The 16,008-nt window shown below is 36.7% G+C and overlaps 1 protein-coding gene across 4 annotated transcripts in view; it reads right to left on the bottom strand.

Moving 5' to 3' along the window:
- LARP4 (La ribonucleoprotein 4) overlaps window positions 1-16,008 on the bottom strand; it is a gene marked incomplete at its 3' end in the record, with an annotated part of 65,294 nt that overhangs the window by 23,913 nt on the left and 25,373 nt on the right. For all 4 annotated transcript variants that reach the window (XM_082665457.1, XM_082665458.1, XM_082665460.1 and 1 more), the window contains exons 6-8: window positions 15,493-15,596; window positions 14,507-14,617; window positions 13,678-13,731 (exon numbers count right to left, since the gene is read on the bottom strand). In XM_082665457.1, the coding sequence (XP_082521583.1) occupies window positions 13,678-13,731; window positions 14,507-14,617; window positions 15,493-15,596 (269 nt within the window). The remainder of the gene's footprint in view (window positions 1-13,677; window positions 13,732-14,506; window positions 14,618-15,492; window positions 15,597-16,008) is intronic.

The following is a 16,008-nucleotide window of genomic DNA, read 5'->3' as shown; positions in this document are numbered from 1 at the left end:
AGGCAATGAACTTACATCAACAGATGTGTGTTTCTGACTCCACCAATGGGCAGTTCTCCCGTTCTCTATCTCTCCTCGGGCCACCCTATTCCCTGAGACACAACAATATTGAAACTGGGCCAATTTGGCCCTAAAATGGCCTCTAAGTATTCAAGTGAAAGAAAGATTCACATATCTCTCACTTTAAATCAAAAACTAGAAATGATTAAGCTTAGTGAGGAAGGCATGTCAAAAGTCAAGACAGGCTGAAAGCTAGGCCTCTTGTGCCAAACAGTTAAGCCAAGTTGTGCATGCAAAGAAAAAGTTCTTGAAAGAAATGAGAAGGACTACTGCAGTGAACACACGAATGCTAAGAAAGCCAAACAGCCTTATTGCTGATGTGGGAAAGTTTTAGTGATCTGGATAGATGACCAAACCAGTCACAACATTCCCTTAAGCATAAGCCTAATCCAGAGCAAGACTCTCTCTTCAATTCTATGAACGCTGAGAGAGGTGAGGAAGCTGCAGAAGAAAAGTCTGAAGCTAGCAGAGGTTGGTTCATGAGGTTTAAGGAAAGAAGACGTCTCCACAACATCAAAGTACAAGATGAAGCAGCAAGTGCTGATGCAGAAGCTGCAACAAATTATTCAGCAGATCTAGCTAAAATAAGTAATGAAGATTTTCAACGTAGACAAAACAGCTTTATATTGGAAGAAGATGCCATCTAGGACTTTCATAGCTAGAGAGGATAAGCCAATGCCTGGCCTCAAGGCTTCAAAGCTTCAAGGACAGACTGACTCTCTTGTTATGGGCTAATGCAGCTGGTGACTTTAAGTTGAAACCAATGCTCATTAGCCATTCCAAAAATCCTTTGGCCCTTCAGAATTATGCTAAATCTACTCTACCTGTGTTCTGTGAATGAAACAACAAAGCTCAGATGATAGCACAACTGCTGACAACATGGTTTACTAAATATTTTAGGCCTACTATTGAGAACTACTGCTCAGAAAAAAAGATTCCTTTCAAAATATTACTGCTCACTGACAATGCACCTGGTCACCCAAGAGCTCTAATGGAGATGCATGTTAAGATTCACGTTGTTTTCACGCCTGCTAACACAGCTTCCATTCTGCAGCCCATGGATCAAGGAGTAATTTCGACTTTCAAGTCTTATTATTTAAGAAATAGATTTCGTAAGGCTATATAGTAGCTGCCATGGATGACGGATCTGGGCAAAGTCAATCAAAAACCTCTGGAATGGATTCACCCATTCTAGACGCCATTAAGTTCATTCATGATTCATGGAAAGACAAAATACCAACATGAATAGGAGTTTAGAAGAAGTTGATTCCAACCTTCATGGATAACTGAGCAGTTCAAGACTTCAGTGTAAGAAGTAACTGAAGATGCGGTGGAAATAGCAAGAGAACTAGAATTAGAAGTAGAGCCTGAAGATGGGACTGAATTGCTACCGTCTCATGATGAAACTTAAACAGATGAGGAGTTACTTCTTATAGATGAGGAAAGAAAGTGGTTTCTTGAGATAGAATCTCCTTCTGATGAAGATGCTGGGAAGAATGTTGAAATGACAACAAAGGGTTTAGAATATTACATAAACTTAGTTGTTAAGGCAGTGGCAGGGCTTGAGAGGACTGACTCCAATTTTAAAAGAGGTTCTACTGTGGATAAAATGCTATCAACAGCACTGTGTGCTACAGAGAAATGGTTTGTGAAAGGACAGAATTGATACAGCAAACTTCACTGTTGTCCTATTTTAAGAAACTGCCATGGCCACCCCTACCTTCAGCCACCACCATCCTGATCCATCAGCAGCTATCAACATCAAGGCAAGATCCCCCACCAGCAAAAAGATTACAACTGGTTGAAGACATGGATGATGATTGCCACTTTTTTTTTAGCAATAAAGTATTTTGAAATTAAGGTATGTACATTTTTTGACATAATGCTATTGCACACTTCACAGATTCCAGTAGAGTGTAAATGTAACTTTTATATGCACTGGGAAACCAAAAAATTCGTGTGACTTGCCTTACTGCAGTGGTCTGAAACTGAACCCTCCATACCTCCAAGGTATGCCTGTATATTCCTACACTGGAATACTACTTGGCAATAAAAAAGAGTGTATTACCAATACATGCTACAATACGGTTTACTGAAAATAATTATGGCAAGTGAAAGGAGTCAGGTACAAGAGAGAATATACTGTGTGGTTTCATTCATATGAAACTACAGAAGAAAACAAACATATAGCAGCAGAAAGCAGATCAATAATTGCCAACACTGGATGTTGATGAGGGGAGACTGAGTGAGAAACAACAGTGCATAAATTTGCAAAAACTAATAAAAATGTATGCTTCAAATAAGTACATTTTATTGTATGTAAACTATAAGAATGTTGATTAAAAAAGAAAATTTTTCTTAGAGAGGGCCTAGCAAAACTACATTCAAATCCAAAGGCATAAAGAAAAATATCAATCTTGTAATCTTGCTACAACAAAATGGATTTCCACACAAATACCACAAACATAGTAACAATACAAATAGTTAATTTGACAAGAAGATTAAGCTCCTCTAAGAACTCATACAGATCAATAAGAAAATCTTCACAGAAAAATAGTCATGGGGACTTCCCTGGCAGTCCATTGGTTAAGACTCCATGTTTCCACTGCAGGGGGCACAGGTTCAATCCCTGGTCAGGGAACTAAGATCCCACATGTGTAGTGTGGCCAAAAAAAAAAAAAAAAAAGTTGGAAAATCAGAGAATCAACTACAGGAAATTTTAAAGAAATAAAAAATACTGTAGGGACTTCCCTGGTGGCGCAGTGGTTAAGAATCCGCCTGCCAATGCAGGGGACACGTGTTCAAGCCCTGGTCCTGGAAGATCCCACATGCCGTGGAACAACTAAGCCCATGCACCATAGCTACTGAGCCTGTGCTCTAGAGCCCGCGAGCCACGACTACTGAAGCCCGTGCACCTAGAGCCTGTGCTCTGCAACAAGAGAAGCCACCACAGTGAGAAGCCCGTGCACCACAACCAAGAGTAGCCCCCGCTCACCGCAACTGGAGAAAGCCCCCGTGCATCAATGAAGACTCAACACAGCCAAAAGTAAATAAATAAAATAAATAAATTTAAAAAAATACTGTAAGAGTGTAAATTGGTTCTACCTAATAAGTAAATGGATATACTCTTCGATACAGATAATTTAGTTCTAGGGTATTATCCTAAAGTTATAATTGCATATATAAACAGAAAAACAGTGGTATAACAGCAGAATAGGCTCTATGCGTAGGTACCTCCACTGCATCAATAATTAAGCAAGAAAGAGTGCTTGTACACTTATAACTAGGTGAGTGCTTGACAAAAGGAGAGGCTGCTGATCTTTTCTAAGTGAGCAGTACATAAAAGTAGCTACCATCCCTGCCCCTCAGTAGCTCGTGTTCCTGGAGTGGCTGGCTGGTGCCAAGGCATGTAGTGGGGACTTTGTTCTCCAGAAATTGAGGGTGCACTGTGGTTGGTCTGGTGGATTCCTGAGAAATCAGTGCCCATGCTCGCCTTAGTTTTTATTCACAGCAGCACTGGTGACTGACTTAAAAGGACAAAATCCTTTGCCACCAGCATTACCCTATTCAGAGCCAGACATTTAGGGAAATCTTTTTTAGGTCACATGCCAAATGCAGAGATAATGGAACAGAAATTTCAGTGACCACAAACAACAAGGAATATATATTTTACGAAAATAATTTGGAAAAGTCACAAATGAACAGCTATAGCCCTCAACAAGCAAAGAAATCAGTAATATATGAGGAGCAGGAGAATCAGATTTCCAGAGTTAACACTTTACACTACCTTGGCATGTCTAATTCTCAAAAAAAATTACAAAACACACAAGGAAACAAAAAACTATGGTCCATTCACAGGAAAAACAGAATTTGATAGAAACCATCCTGAGGAAGCTCAGACATTAGAATTACTGGCCAAAGACGTTAAATCAACTATCTTAAGTATACTCAATAAGTAATGAAAACCATGGACAAACCTAATAGCGATCAGGAAAAAGATGTATAAACAAAATGATAAAAGGTAATCAGTACACCTACCCTTCAAGAAATGCTAACGGGAGTTGTTCAAGGTGAAATGAAAAGACACCAAACAATCAAAGCCATAAGAAGAAATAAAGAACACTGGTAATTACATAGGTAAATTTAAAAAATATTATTGTACAGTTGTCCCTTGGTATCCACAGGGGACTGGTTGCAGAACCTAGAAATACAAAGGGCTGACTGCACCTTTGGTATGTGACTCCTCTTTTTTCCTTATATGATTCAAAAGAGAAATGAACAAAACAATATAAAGTGATACCAATGGGCACACATATAAAGATGTAACCTGTGACAATAAGAATATAAAGGGGGATGGACAGAGAAGTACAGAAGCAGAGTATTTGTACACTACTGAAACTAAATTGGTATTATTCAAATGAGGTTGTTATATATTTAAGATGTTAATTGTAACCCCCAAGAGAACCACTAAAAAAAAAAACAAAACAAAACTTAAAAGTATACAGAATAGGAAAGGATATCAAAATAGTTACATTACAAAATTTCAAAAGAGGCAATAATGGAGGAATTCAGGGGGAAAAGACATTTAGGACACACAGAAAACAAATACCTAAACGGCAGAAGTATTCCCTACTTATCAGTAAGAACTTTAAATGTAAATGGCTTAAACTCTCCTCTTAAAAGGCAGACACTGGTGGGTTGAAAAAAAAAACAAGATTCATCCATATGCTGTCTATAAGAGATTCCTTTTAGATTCAAAGACATTGAAATTAACAGAACTGAAAAGGGTATTCCAAGCAAACAGTAATCAAAATACAGCTAAGATGACTATATTATTATTATGCAAAACAAAGTCAAAAAAGGTTATCAGAGACAAAGGAGATTATATATTGATAAAAGGTTCAATCCAGCAAAAAGATAAAACAATTATAAACATACATGCATCTACCAAGAGAGCCACAAAATATGTAAAGCAAAAACTGACAGAACTGAAAGGATAGACAGTTCTGCAATAATAGAGACTTCAATAACCCACTTTCAATAATGAATAATAACAAAACAGAAAAGCAATAAACAGGGACTTCCCTGGTGGCACAGTGGTTAAGACTCCATGCTCCCAATGCAGGGGGCCCAGATTCGATCCCTGGTCAGGGAACTAGATCCCACATGCATGCTACAACTTAGAGTTTGCATGCCACAACTAAGGAGCCCTCCTGCCACAACTAAGACCCAATGCAACCAAATAAATAAATGAAATAAAAGCAATAAACAAACAGGGAACTTGAATAACACTACAAACACTGACAGACAGTACTCTAAACACCAGAGTATATATTTTTATCAAGTGTACATGGAACATTCTCTATGAGAGACCAAAACTGGTTTTAATAAATTTCAAAAGACTGATATCTTACAAAGTATCTCCTCTGTCCACAATGGAATGAAACTAGAAATCAATGACAGAAGGAAAACTAGAAAATTCACAAATTAAACAACACACGTTCTTAACCAATGGGTCAAAGATGAAATCGCAAGAGAAATTAGAAAATAATTTGAGATGAATGAACACAAAAACACAACATATCAGAACTTACTGGATGTATTAGCCATAAAAAGGAACAAAACTGGGTCATCTGTAGAGATGTGGATGGACCCAGAGACTGTCATACAGAGTGAAGTCAGTCAGAAAGAGAAAAACAAATATCGTGTGCTTCCCTGGTGGCGCAGTGGTTGAGAATCTGCCTGCCAATGCAGGGGACATGGGTTCAAGCCCTGGTCCGGGAAGATCCCACATGCCGCGGAGCAACTGGGCCCGTGAGCCACAACTACTGAGCCTGTGCGTCTGGAGCCTGTGCTCCGCAACAAGAGAGGCCACAACAGTGAGAGGCCCGCGCACTGCGATGAAGAGTGGCCCCCGCTCGCCACAACTAGAGAAAGCCCTTGCACAGAAACGAAGACCCAACACAGCCAAAAATAAATAAATAAATTTTTTAAAAATCGTATATTAATGCATATATGCAGAATCTAGAAAAATGGTACAGATGAACCAGTTTGCAAGGCAGCAACACAGACACAGACGCAGAGAACATACATATGGACACCAAGGGGGGAAGGAGGGTGGGTTGAACTGGGAGATTGGAATTGACATATATACACTAATATGTATAAAATAGATAACTAATGAGAACCTGCTGTATAGCACAGGGAACTCCACTGTACAGCAGAAATGAAGACAACATTGTAAAACAACTATAACCCAATAAAAAAGAACTTACTGGATGTTATAAAAACAGTGCAAAGAGGGAAACTTATAGCTATAAGCACCTATGTTAACAAAGAATGATCTCAAAGCAATAACCTAAGCTACCACCTAAAAACTAGAAAGAAGCAAACTAAAACCAAAGATAGCAGGAGGAAATAATAAAGATTAGAATGGAGATAAAAAGAACAGAAAAATGACAGAAAAATCAATGAAACTGAACGCTGGTTCTTTGAAAAGATCAAGAAAATGAACAAACCTTTAGCTAGACTGACTAAGAAAGGTTAAAGATTCCAATTCCTAAATCAGAAATGAAAACTAAAATCAGACCCAAATACTGATTTTACAGAAATAAAAAGAATACAAGAGAACAGTGTAAACAAAGGCAGATCAACATGTGGATAACCTAGACGAAACGGACAGATTCCTAGAAACACACAAACTACAAAAACTGACCCGAGAAGGTGGAAATTTGAATAAACCTTTAAGAAGGAGGTTGAATCAGTGATTTTAAAATTTCAAAGAGGCCATATGATCCAGCAATCCCACTCCTGGACATATATCCAGACAAAACTATAATCTGAAAAGATACATGCACCCCTATGTTCATAACAGCACTATTTACAACAGCCAAGACATGGAAACAACCTAAATGCCCATTGACAGATGAATGGATAAAGAAGATGTGACACACACACACACACACACACACACACACACACACACGGAACATTACTCAGCCATAAAGAAAGAATGAAATAATGCCATCTGTAGCTACATGGATGGACCTAGAGATTATCACACTAAGTGAAATCAGTCAGAAAGAGAAAGACAAATAGCGTATGATATCACTTATATGTGGAATCTAAAATATGACACAAATGAACTTATCTATGAAACAGAAACAGAGTAATATATGTAGAGAGCAGACTTGTGGTTGCCAAGGGGAGGAGGGGTGAGGGAGGGTTGGATTGGGAGTTTGGGACTAGCAGATGGAAACTATTATATACAGAATGGATAGACAACAAGATTCTATTGTACAGCACAGGGAACTATATTCAATATCCTGTAATAAACCATAATGAAAAAGAAAAGAAAAAAATTTCACCAATCCTTCTCAATTAACACCAATCCTTCTCAAACTCTTCCAAAAAAGTTGAAGAAGAAGAAACACTTCCTAACTCATTCTAAGAGGCCAGTATTACTCTGATAAAACAGACAAAGACACTACAAGGGGGGGTAAAACCTACAGGCCAATATCCCTTATGAATATAGATTTTAAAAATCCACAAAAAAATACATCTTGACCAAGTGGGATTTATTCCAGAAATGGGAGTGGGAGGGTGGGGAGGGAGGATGGGAGGTGGGGTGGTTCAACATAAGAAAATCAATGTAATATGGCACATTAACAGAACAAAGGAAAAACACACATGATCATCTCAATTGATACAGAAAAAGCATTTCAAAGAATTCCACACTTTCAAGGTAAGAATACTCAAACTGGGAAGGGAACTTCATCAACGTGACAAAGGCCGTATGTGAAAAGCACATAGTTGATATCACACTCAGTGGTAAAAGACTGATGGTTTTTCCCCTAAGATCAAGAACAAGACAAGGATGCCCACTTTTGCCATTTCGCTCAACATAGTATTGGGAGTTCTAGCCAGAGCAATTAGGCAAGAAAAAGTAATAAAAGACATCCAAACTAGAAAGGAGAAGTAAAATGATCTGTTTGTAAATGACATGATCTTACATGTAGAAAATTCTTAAAGAATCAGACCCCCACCCCCACCCCCCAAAAAAGTTAGATCTAATCAACTAGTACAGCAAAGATGCAGGATATAAAATCAACACTCAAAATGGTTGTATTTCTATACACTAGGAATGAACAATCTGAAAAGGAAATTAAGAAAATTCCATCGACAACAATATCAAAAAGAACAAAATACTTAGGAATACATCACCTATACAATGAAAACTATTACAAATTGCTGAAAGAAATGAAAAACCTAAATAAATAGAATGAAACCCATGTTCATGGATTGGAGGACTCAATATTGTTAAGATGACAACAATATTCAAATGATATACAGACTCAGTGTACTATCAAAGCCCCAATGGCATTTGCTTGGAGAAACAGAAAACTCCAACCTAAAATTCATATGAAATTTCAAGTGGCCCTGAATACCCTCAACAGTATTAAAAAAGAACAGTAAAATTGAACAGCTCATACTTCTCGTTTTCAAATCTTACTACAAAGCTACAGTAATTGAAATAGTGTGGTACTGGCATAAAGACAGACATACAGATCAATTAAATGGAAATAGAGAACCCAGAAATAAACCCAGCTCCTCCCATGGACACACCAAATTTACAAGTACTTACAGAACAAGTATCTATGACAACAACCTGAAGACTAGCAGAAAAGATTTTCCACAACTAAAGACATGAAAAAGGAAGCACGAGATGGGTAGAATGGGTGGAAATGAGACATAGTCAGGACCCAAACCCCCTGGTTGGTGACCCACAAACAGGAAGAATATCACAATTGTAGAGTTCCTCCCCCAAGGAGCAAGGGGTCCAAATGCCACATCGGGCTCCCCAGGCTGAGGGTCCTAAAACAAGAAGATGAGGCGCCAGGTCTGGCTTTGAAAATCAGTGGAGCTTGCATACTGGACACTGAGAAGATTGTAGGAAACAGAGAATCTGCTCCTAAAGGGTGGACGCAAAAATCTCACCCACCCAGGACCAGACAGATGGCTACATAGGGGAATTCTACAAAACATTTAATGATGCATTAACACCTATTCTTCTTAAACTATTCCAAAAAATTGAAGGAGGAATGCTTCTGAGCTTATTCTATGAGGCCAGCATCACCTAGATACCAAAACTAGACACAAAAAAAGAAAACTACAGGCCAATATCACTGATGAACATGGATGCTAACATCCTCAACGAAATATTAGCAAACAGGATTCAACAATACATTAAATAGATCACACATCATGATCAAGTAAGATTTATCTCAGGGATCAAGGATGGTTTAATATCTGCAAATAAATCAATATGATATATCACTTTAACAAACTGAACATAAAAATCATATGATCATCTCAACAGATGTAGAAAAAGCTTTTGAAAATTAAACATTTAACATTTATGACAGGTATGTTCCTTATATACCCAATAAGTGGGTATATAAGGAACATACCTCAACATAATAAAGGCTATATATGACAAACCCACAGCCAACATCATACTCAATGGCGAAAAGCTGAAGCATTTCCAGTAAGTTAAGGAACATGACAAGGATGCCCACTCTTGCCATTTTTATTCAATATAGTACTGGAAGTCCTAGCCATAGCAATAACGAGGAAGAGAAATAAAAAGAATTCAAATTGGAAAGGAAGAAGTAAAACTGTCACTGTTTGTAAATGACATGATACTATATACAGAAAAGCCTAAGGATGCTATCAAAAATCTATTAAAATAAATGAATTCAGTACAGCTGTATGATACAAAACTAATACACAGAAATCTGTTGCCCTTCTATACATTAATAATGAACTATCAGAAAGAGATTTTAAGAAAACAATCCCATTTATAACTGCATCAAAAAATAAAATATCTAACCAAAGAGGTAAATGACTTATCCTCTGAAAACTATAAGGCATTGATGAAAGAAACCAAAGATGACACAAACAAACAAAATGGTACACCATGCTCATGGACTGAAGAATTAATATTGTTAAAATGACCAAACTAAGCAAGGCAATCTACAGATTCAAAGCAATCTCTATCAAAATATCAAGGGCATTTTTCACAGAAATAGAACAGTAATTCTAAACTCTGTATGGATACCAAAAGACCTCAAATACCAAAGCAATCTTGAGGAAGAAAAACAGAGCTGGAGGTACTTCGCTCCCAGATTTCAAACTATATTACAAAGCTTCAATAATCAAATAGTATGGTGCTAGCTCAAAAAGAGACACACAGATCAATGAAACCAAAGAGAGAGCCCAGAAATAAATCCACACATATTTGGCCTATTAATCTATGGCAAAGGAGGCAAGAATAAACAATGGGGAAAAGACAGCCTCTTAAAGAGAGCTGGGAAAACTGGATAGCTACATGCAAAAGAATCAAATTGGACTACATTCTCACACCATATACAAATGGGCAGAGGACCGGAATACAGACTTTTTATTCCCCCAAAGAAGACACACAGATGGCCACAGACAGAAAAGATGCTCCACATCACTAATAATCAGAGGAATGGAAATCAAAACCACAGTGAGATACCACCTCAAAACCGTCAGATGGCTATCATCAAAAAGACAACAAATAACAAGTGTTGCCGAAGATGTGGAGAAAAGGGAACCCTTGTGCACTTGTAGGATTGTAAATTGGTGCAGCCACTATGGAAAAACAGTATGGAGCTTCCTCAAGAAATTAAAAATGGAACTCCTATAGGATCCAGCAATTTCACTTCTGGGTATTTACCCAAGGAAATCAAAACTACTAATTCCAAAAGATATATGCACCCTTATATTCACTGCAGCATTATTTACAACAGCCAAGATATGGAAGCAACCTAAGTCCCCATCAATAGATGAATGGATAAAGAAGATGTGATATATATACACAGTGGAGTATTACTCAGCCATAAAAAAGAAATCTTGCCATTTGTGACAACATGGATGGATCTAGAGGGTAATTATGCTAAGTGAGGTAAGACAGAGAAAAGCAAATACCACATGATCTCACTTATATGTGGAAACTAAAAAATAAAACAAACAAAACAAAATGAAAACAGACTCATAGATACAGAGAACATTTGGGTAGTTGACGGAGGGAAGGGGGTTGTGGGGCAGGTAAATAGGTGAATGGAATTAAGAGGTACAAGCCTCCAGTTATACAATAAATAAGCCATGGGGATGTAATATACAGCATAAAGAATATGGTCAGGGAGTTTCCTGCTGGTCCAGTGGTTAAGACTCCACGCTCCCAATGTAGGGGGCCCGGGTTTGATCCCTGGTCGGGGAACTAGATCCCGCACGCGTGCCGCAACTAAGAGTCCACGTGCCGCAACTAAGAAGCCTGCATGCCGCAACTAAAGTCCGCATGCCACAATGAAGATCCCACGTGCCCCAACTAAGAGCCAGCACAGCCAAAATAAATGAATGAATGAATGAATGAATATTTTTTAAAAAGAATATGGTTAAATAATATTGTATTAACTTTGCATGGGGACAGATGGTTACTAGACTTAACACGGTGATCATTTCATAATGTATGCAAATGTCAAATCACTATGTAGTATACCTGAAATGAACATAATATTGTACATCAACTATATTTCAATTAAAAGGAAAGGCTAATATTATAAAACCCTTAGAAAACATAGGGGAAACATTTCATGATCTTGGATTTGGCAACAATTTATGAAGTATGGCAACAAAAGCACAGATAACAAAAAAATTAATTGGACTTCATAAAAATTAAAAGCTTTTGAGCCTCAAAGACACTTCAAGAGAGTAAAAAAGATAACCCACAAAATGGGAGAAAATATTTGCAGATCATATATCTCACAAGAGTTTAATATCCAGAATATATAAAGATCTGGTACAGCTCAACAACAAATAACCCAATTTAAAAAATGGTCAAAGGATTTGAACAGACATTTCTCCAAAAAAGACATATAAATGGCAAAGAAGCACATGAAAAGATGCCCGATATCATGTGTCACTAGGAAAACGAAGCAGAAAACCATGATGAGATACCACTTTCTACCCATTAGGATGAGGGCTTTATCCAAAAAGCAAAAATAACAAGTGTTGTTAAGGATGTAGAAAAATTTGAATCCTCCTCCATTGCTGGTGGGAATATAAAAGGATACAACTGCTTTGGAAACAGTTATGCACTCCTCAATATGTTAAACATATAATTATCATGTTACCCAGTAATTCCTAGTATATACCCAAAAGAGTTGAAAGCAGGGACTCAGATAGTTGTGCAGCATTATTCACAGTAATCCAAAGACGGAAGCAACCTAAGCATCCTTCAATAAATAATGAATAAACAAAATGTGGTATATACCTACAATGGAATATTATTCAGCCAATAAAAAGTAATGAAGTTCTGACACATGCTCCACATAGATGAAGCTGGAAAATATTATGCTAAGTGAAATAAGCCAGATACAAAAGGACAAATATTGCATGATTCCATTTATATGTGGTATCTAAAATAGGTAAATTCAGAAAGACAGAGACTAGAAGGGAAGTTACCAGCAGCTGGGAAGAATGGGAAGTTATGGTTTCATGGGTATAGAGTTTCTGGGGATGCTGCAAAGTTCTGGAAATAAATACCGGTGATGGTTGCATAGCAATGTGAATGTACTAAACACCACTGGGTTAGCTGTACACTTAAAAATGGTAAATTGTATGTATGCATATTTTATCACAATAAAAAAAACTTTTAAAGAAAGCATATGTTACAAATTATTTGTAAATAGAACAACTTAATAATTAAATCACGGAACAATATTAAATGTATACCTGTAACAATGGTGAATGAAAATATCTATTATGAGAAAAGAATAGGCGTGTATATACTATATATTTCCATTCATGTAAAGACAGAAAGAAAATTCTTAGATAGGTGCAGAAAAAACTGCTCTCTCTCATCACCTCTAGGGAAAATGACTGGAGGAATCTGGGACAGGGAGATTTAATTAATTTATTTACTATAAATCATTTGACTTTCTTACCATATATAGGTATTACTTTCACACTTAAAATAATGTGGAGGATGGACTGTAAGGAGGGGAAAGCTGAAGGCCTAACAGCTAAAAGGCTATTCCAATTGCTCAAGCCTAAACAATGGTAGTAATGATTGAAAGAAGTTTTGAAGGCAGATTTCATAGGATGTGAGAACAGATTAGACATGTAAACTGTGAGCAAGTGTCATCAACGACAATTTCCTGGTTCCCAAATGGCTATTAATGCAGTGATGCAGTTAACTGAAATGAAAGTACTGAGAATGTTTTCCACCTTTGTTACTAAAAAATTATTCCTGCTCCTAAGAGCAGGATTGAGATCTATGATTATCTTACACATTGTCAATCAGCATCTAACTTAAACTTCATGCTGTCTGAAGTTATACTTCTAGAAGAAACTGCTGTTTACAAAGTATTTTGACATTCTATCACTAATTTCCTGAAATAGCATTTCATATGAGCCAGAAATTTCTTTAAAATCATTATGGGTTTTATAAAATGTTATTCATCTTTGTTTGTTAATAGACAGACAACAAAAACCTTCTTGTCTCATGATGGACTAACAAATGTTTCTTACCATGATTGGCTTGCCCTGAAATGTCTTAACTTCTTCTCTTAAGTATTTAAAAGCCTGTTAACAAAGCAGGAAGGAACTTTCATTAGCATTCAAACATTTCATTAAAGCCATCATTATTCTATCAAGAGAGTTTTGGTAATTGCAACTATCTCTAAACTAAACAATAAAAAATTCTGAAGGTGATCCCATTATGCAGGTGACAGGGAATGAAAAAGTAAAAATTTAAGACTTCAGCTACAGTTCACATTTATTGTATATTAAACTACTATGGATTACTACTGACACATACTCACAAAATTCAAAACAGACCCAAAATATCACTACATATCAATTTTAAAATGGGTTCGGAGGGCCTTCTAAGATGAAGAATTAAAAAAAAAAAAATCAGTACAAGGTTTTAAAAGGCTATTATAGAAATTTTTGTTTCAAAGGAATATTACTTTTCTTATCTTTAAATAGGCCATGATAACAATTAAGAGTAAAATCATTATGTCAAAATACCAAGAATCAGAACGGAAGTTATATATATTGCGGGCCTACTCTGTAATAGAAATACTAACTACTGAGTACATAGTCTCTGATCCCCATGTTAATTTAAAAATTGTTAATATTTTTACTGATAGGAAACAAACTGTTCTTAAATTGAAACAAAAAAGCTTTAAGAAGATCATCAAAAAGGAAACCAATTAATAAGCAACACCAAAAAGGTGAACAAGGTTCTCCAAAGTCTTTACAAACATTACTGTAAGCACACATTTTTCTCAATTAAAATATACACTACTGCTTTTATCACCAGGACTTCAAATCAGAAGAAAAGTTTTCTTCTCACCTGCTGTGCATCTGTGTCTGACTGGAAAGTGATATACCAGTTGCTATTGTGTGCAAATTCACAGCTTATCACCTTGGGGCAGTTTTCATTTTTAAACAAAGCTTTTACTTCCTAAAAAAGAAAATCTTCAGTTAACTCTAAAAATATATCAAAAATGGGCATTTTTTTTCCTCTTCATGTCTTTTGGTCTTTTCTATTTCTTTACTTAGTAACTGTTTACGCCTTCTGCCCATTTTTCTGTTGAGTAGAATTATACTCTGAAACAAGAACATGCATAGTTATAGTGCAAATTTTGTGCATGATTTAGGGATGGAAGCTTATTTTATAATCAGCAAAACTGAAGTATTATTTTAATCCTAGTGGCAAGCTAAATTCTGCTTAAGAGTACAATCTTTCCAGTCCTGTCATTGTCCAAAAAAACAGGTGTGGGTGGGTGGGGGGACTGTCCTACATTAACATTTTCTAGGTGCGAAGTATTTTATGCATTTTCATTTACTCCAAATGCTCTGTCTACAACAGTCACAGACATGAACTGTGCACAGATATCTTGTTTTTCATAACTGATTTAATTAAAAACTAAAACTCAAAAAAATATATGGATTTAGAAAAAGATGATTATCAAAACTCAGAGGGACTTCCCTGGTGGCACAGTGGTTAAGAATCTGCCTGCCAATGCAGGGGACATGGGCTCGAGCCCTGGTCCGGGAAGATCCCACATGCTACAGAACAACTAAGCCCGTGTGCCACAACTACTGAAGCCTGCACGCCTAGAGCCTGTGCTCCACAAGAGAAGCCACCACAATGAGAAGCACATGCACCACAACGAAAAGTAGCCCCCGCTCGCCGCAACTAGAGAAAGCCTGCGCGCAGCAACGAAGACCCAATGCAGCCAAAAAAATAAACAAAAATAAATAAATCTATTAAAAATTACTGAAAATAAAATAAACAGTTAAGAATATTTAGCTTTAACAATACTAATGATTTACCTCTACTGGTGTTGTTTCTGGAATCTCTCTAAGAATTACAATACAACGCTTATGACTTGGTCTCACTTTCTCGCCCTTCTCATCAACTTGCACCATGGGAGAAGCTGAAATTTTAAAGAAGTTTCATTCAAAAGTGTAAAAATAGTGATATTAATAATTCCATTAAAAAACTATTCATTTCAATTTCCAACTGAATAAATTAGCAGAGGCTAACATCTTAAAGAAATTAAGTTGTAGAATCAAAGATCACAGTTACAATAAAGTATCTTGAGACTGATATGCAAAGAACATTGTCCAATGTTATTCATTGCACAAATACTCAGTGTACTTATTTTGTGACGTGGCACAGTGTTGGAGTTGAAAAGAAGCCTTTAAGGAGTATACAATATTTATATCTCATAGGGCACTTCCCTGTATACAATTACCAAATTCTTTATTTCAAGTAAAATCAATGTACTGCATTAGCCAAACACTACTCTAGGGAATGTATTGAGCTTTGATATGTGAAAAAATTCT

This window comes from Grampus griseus (assembly GCF_964374135.1).
Source record: "Grampus griseus genome assembly, chromosome: 11".
Taxonomy (NCBI): domain Eukaryota; kingdom Metazoa; phylum Chordata; class Mammalia; order Artiodactyla; family Delphinidae; genus Grampus; species Grampus griseus.
The sequence above is the reverse complement of the archived record's forward strand: the minus strand, read 5'-3'. Positions and strand labels throughout refer to the sequence as shown.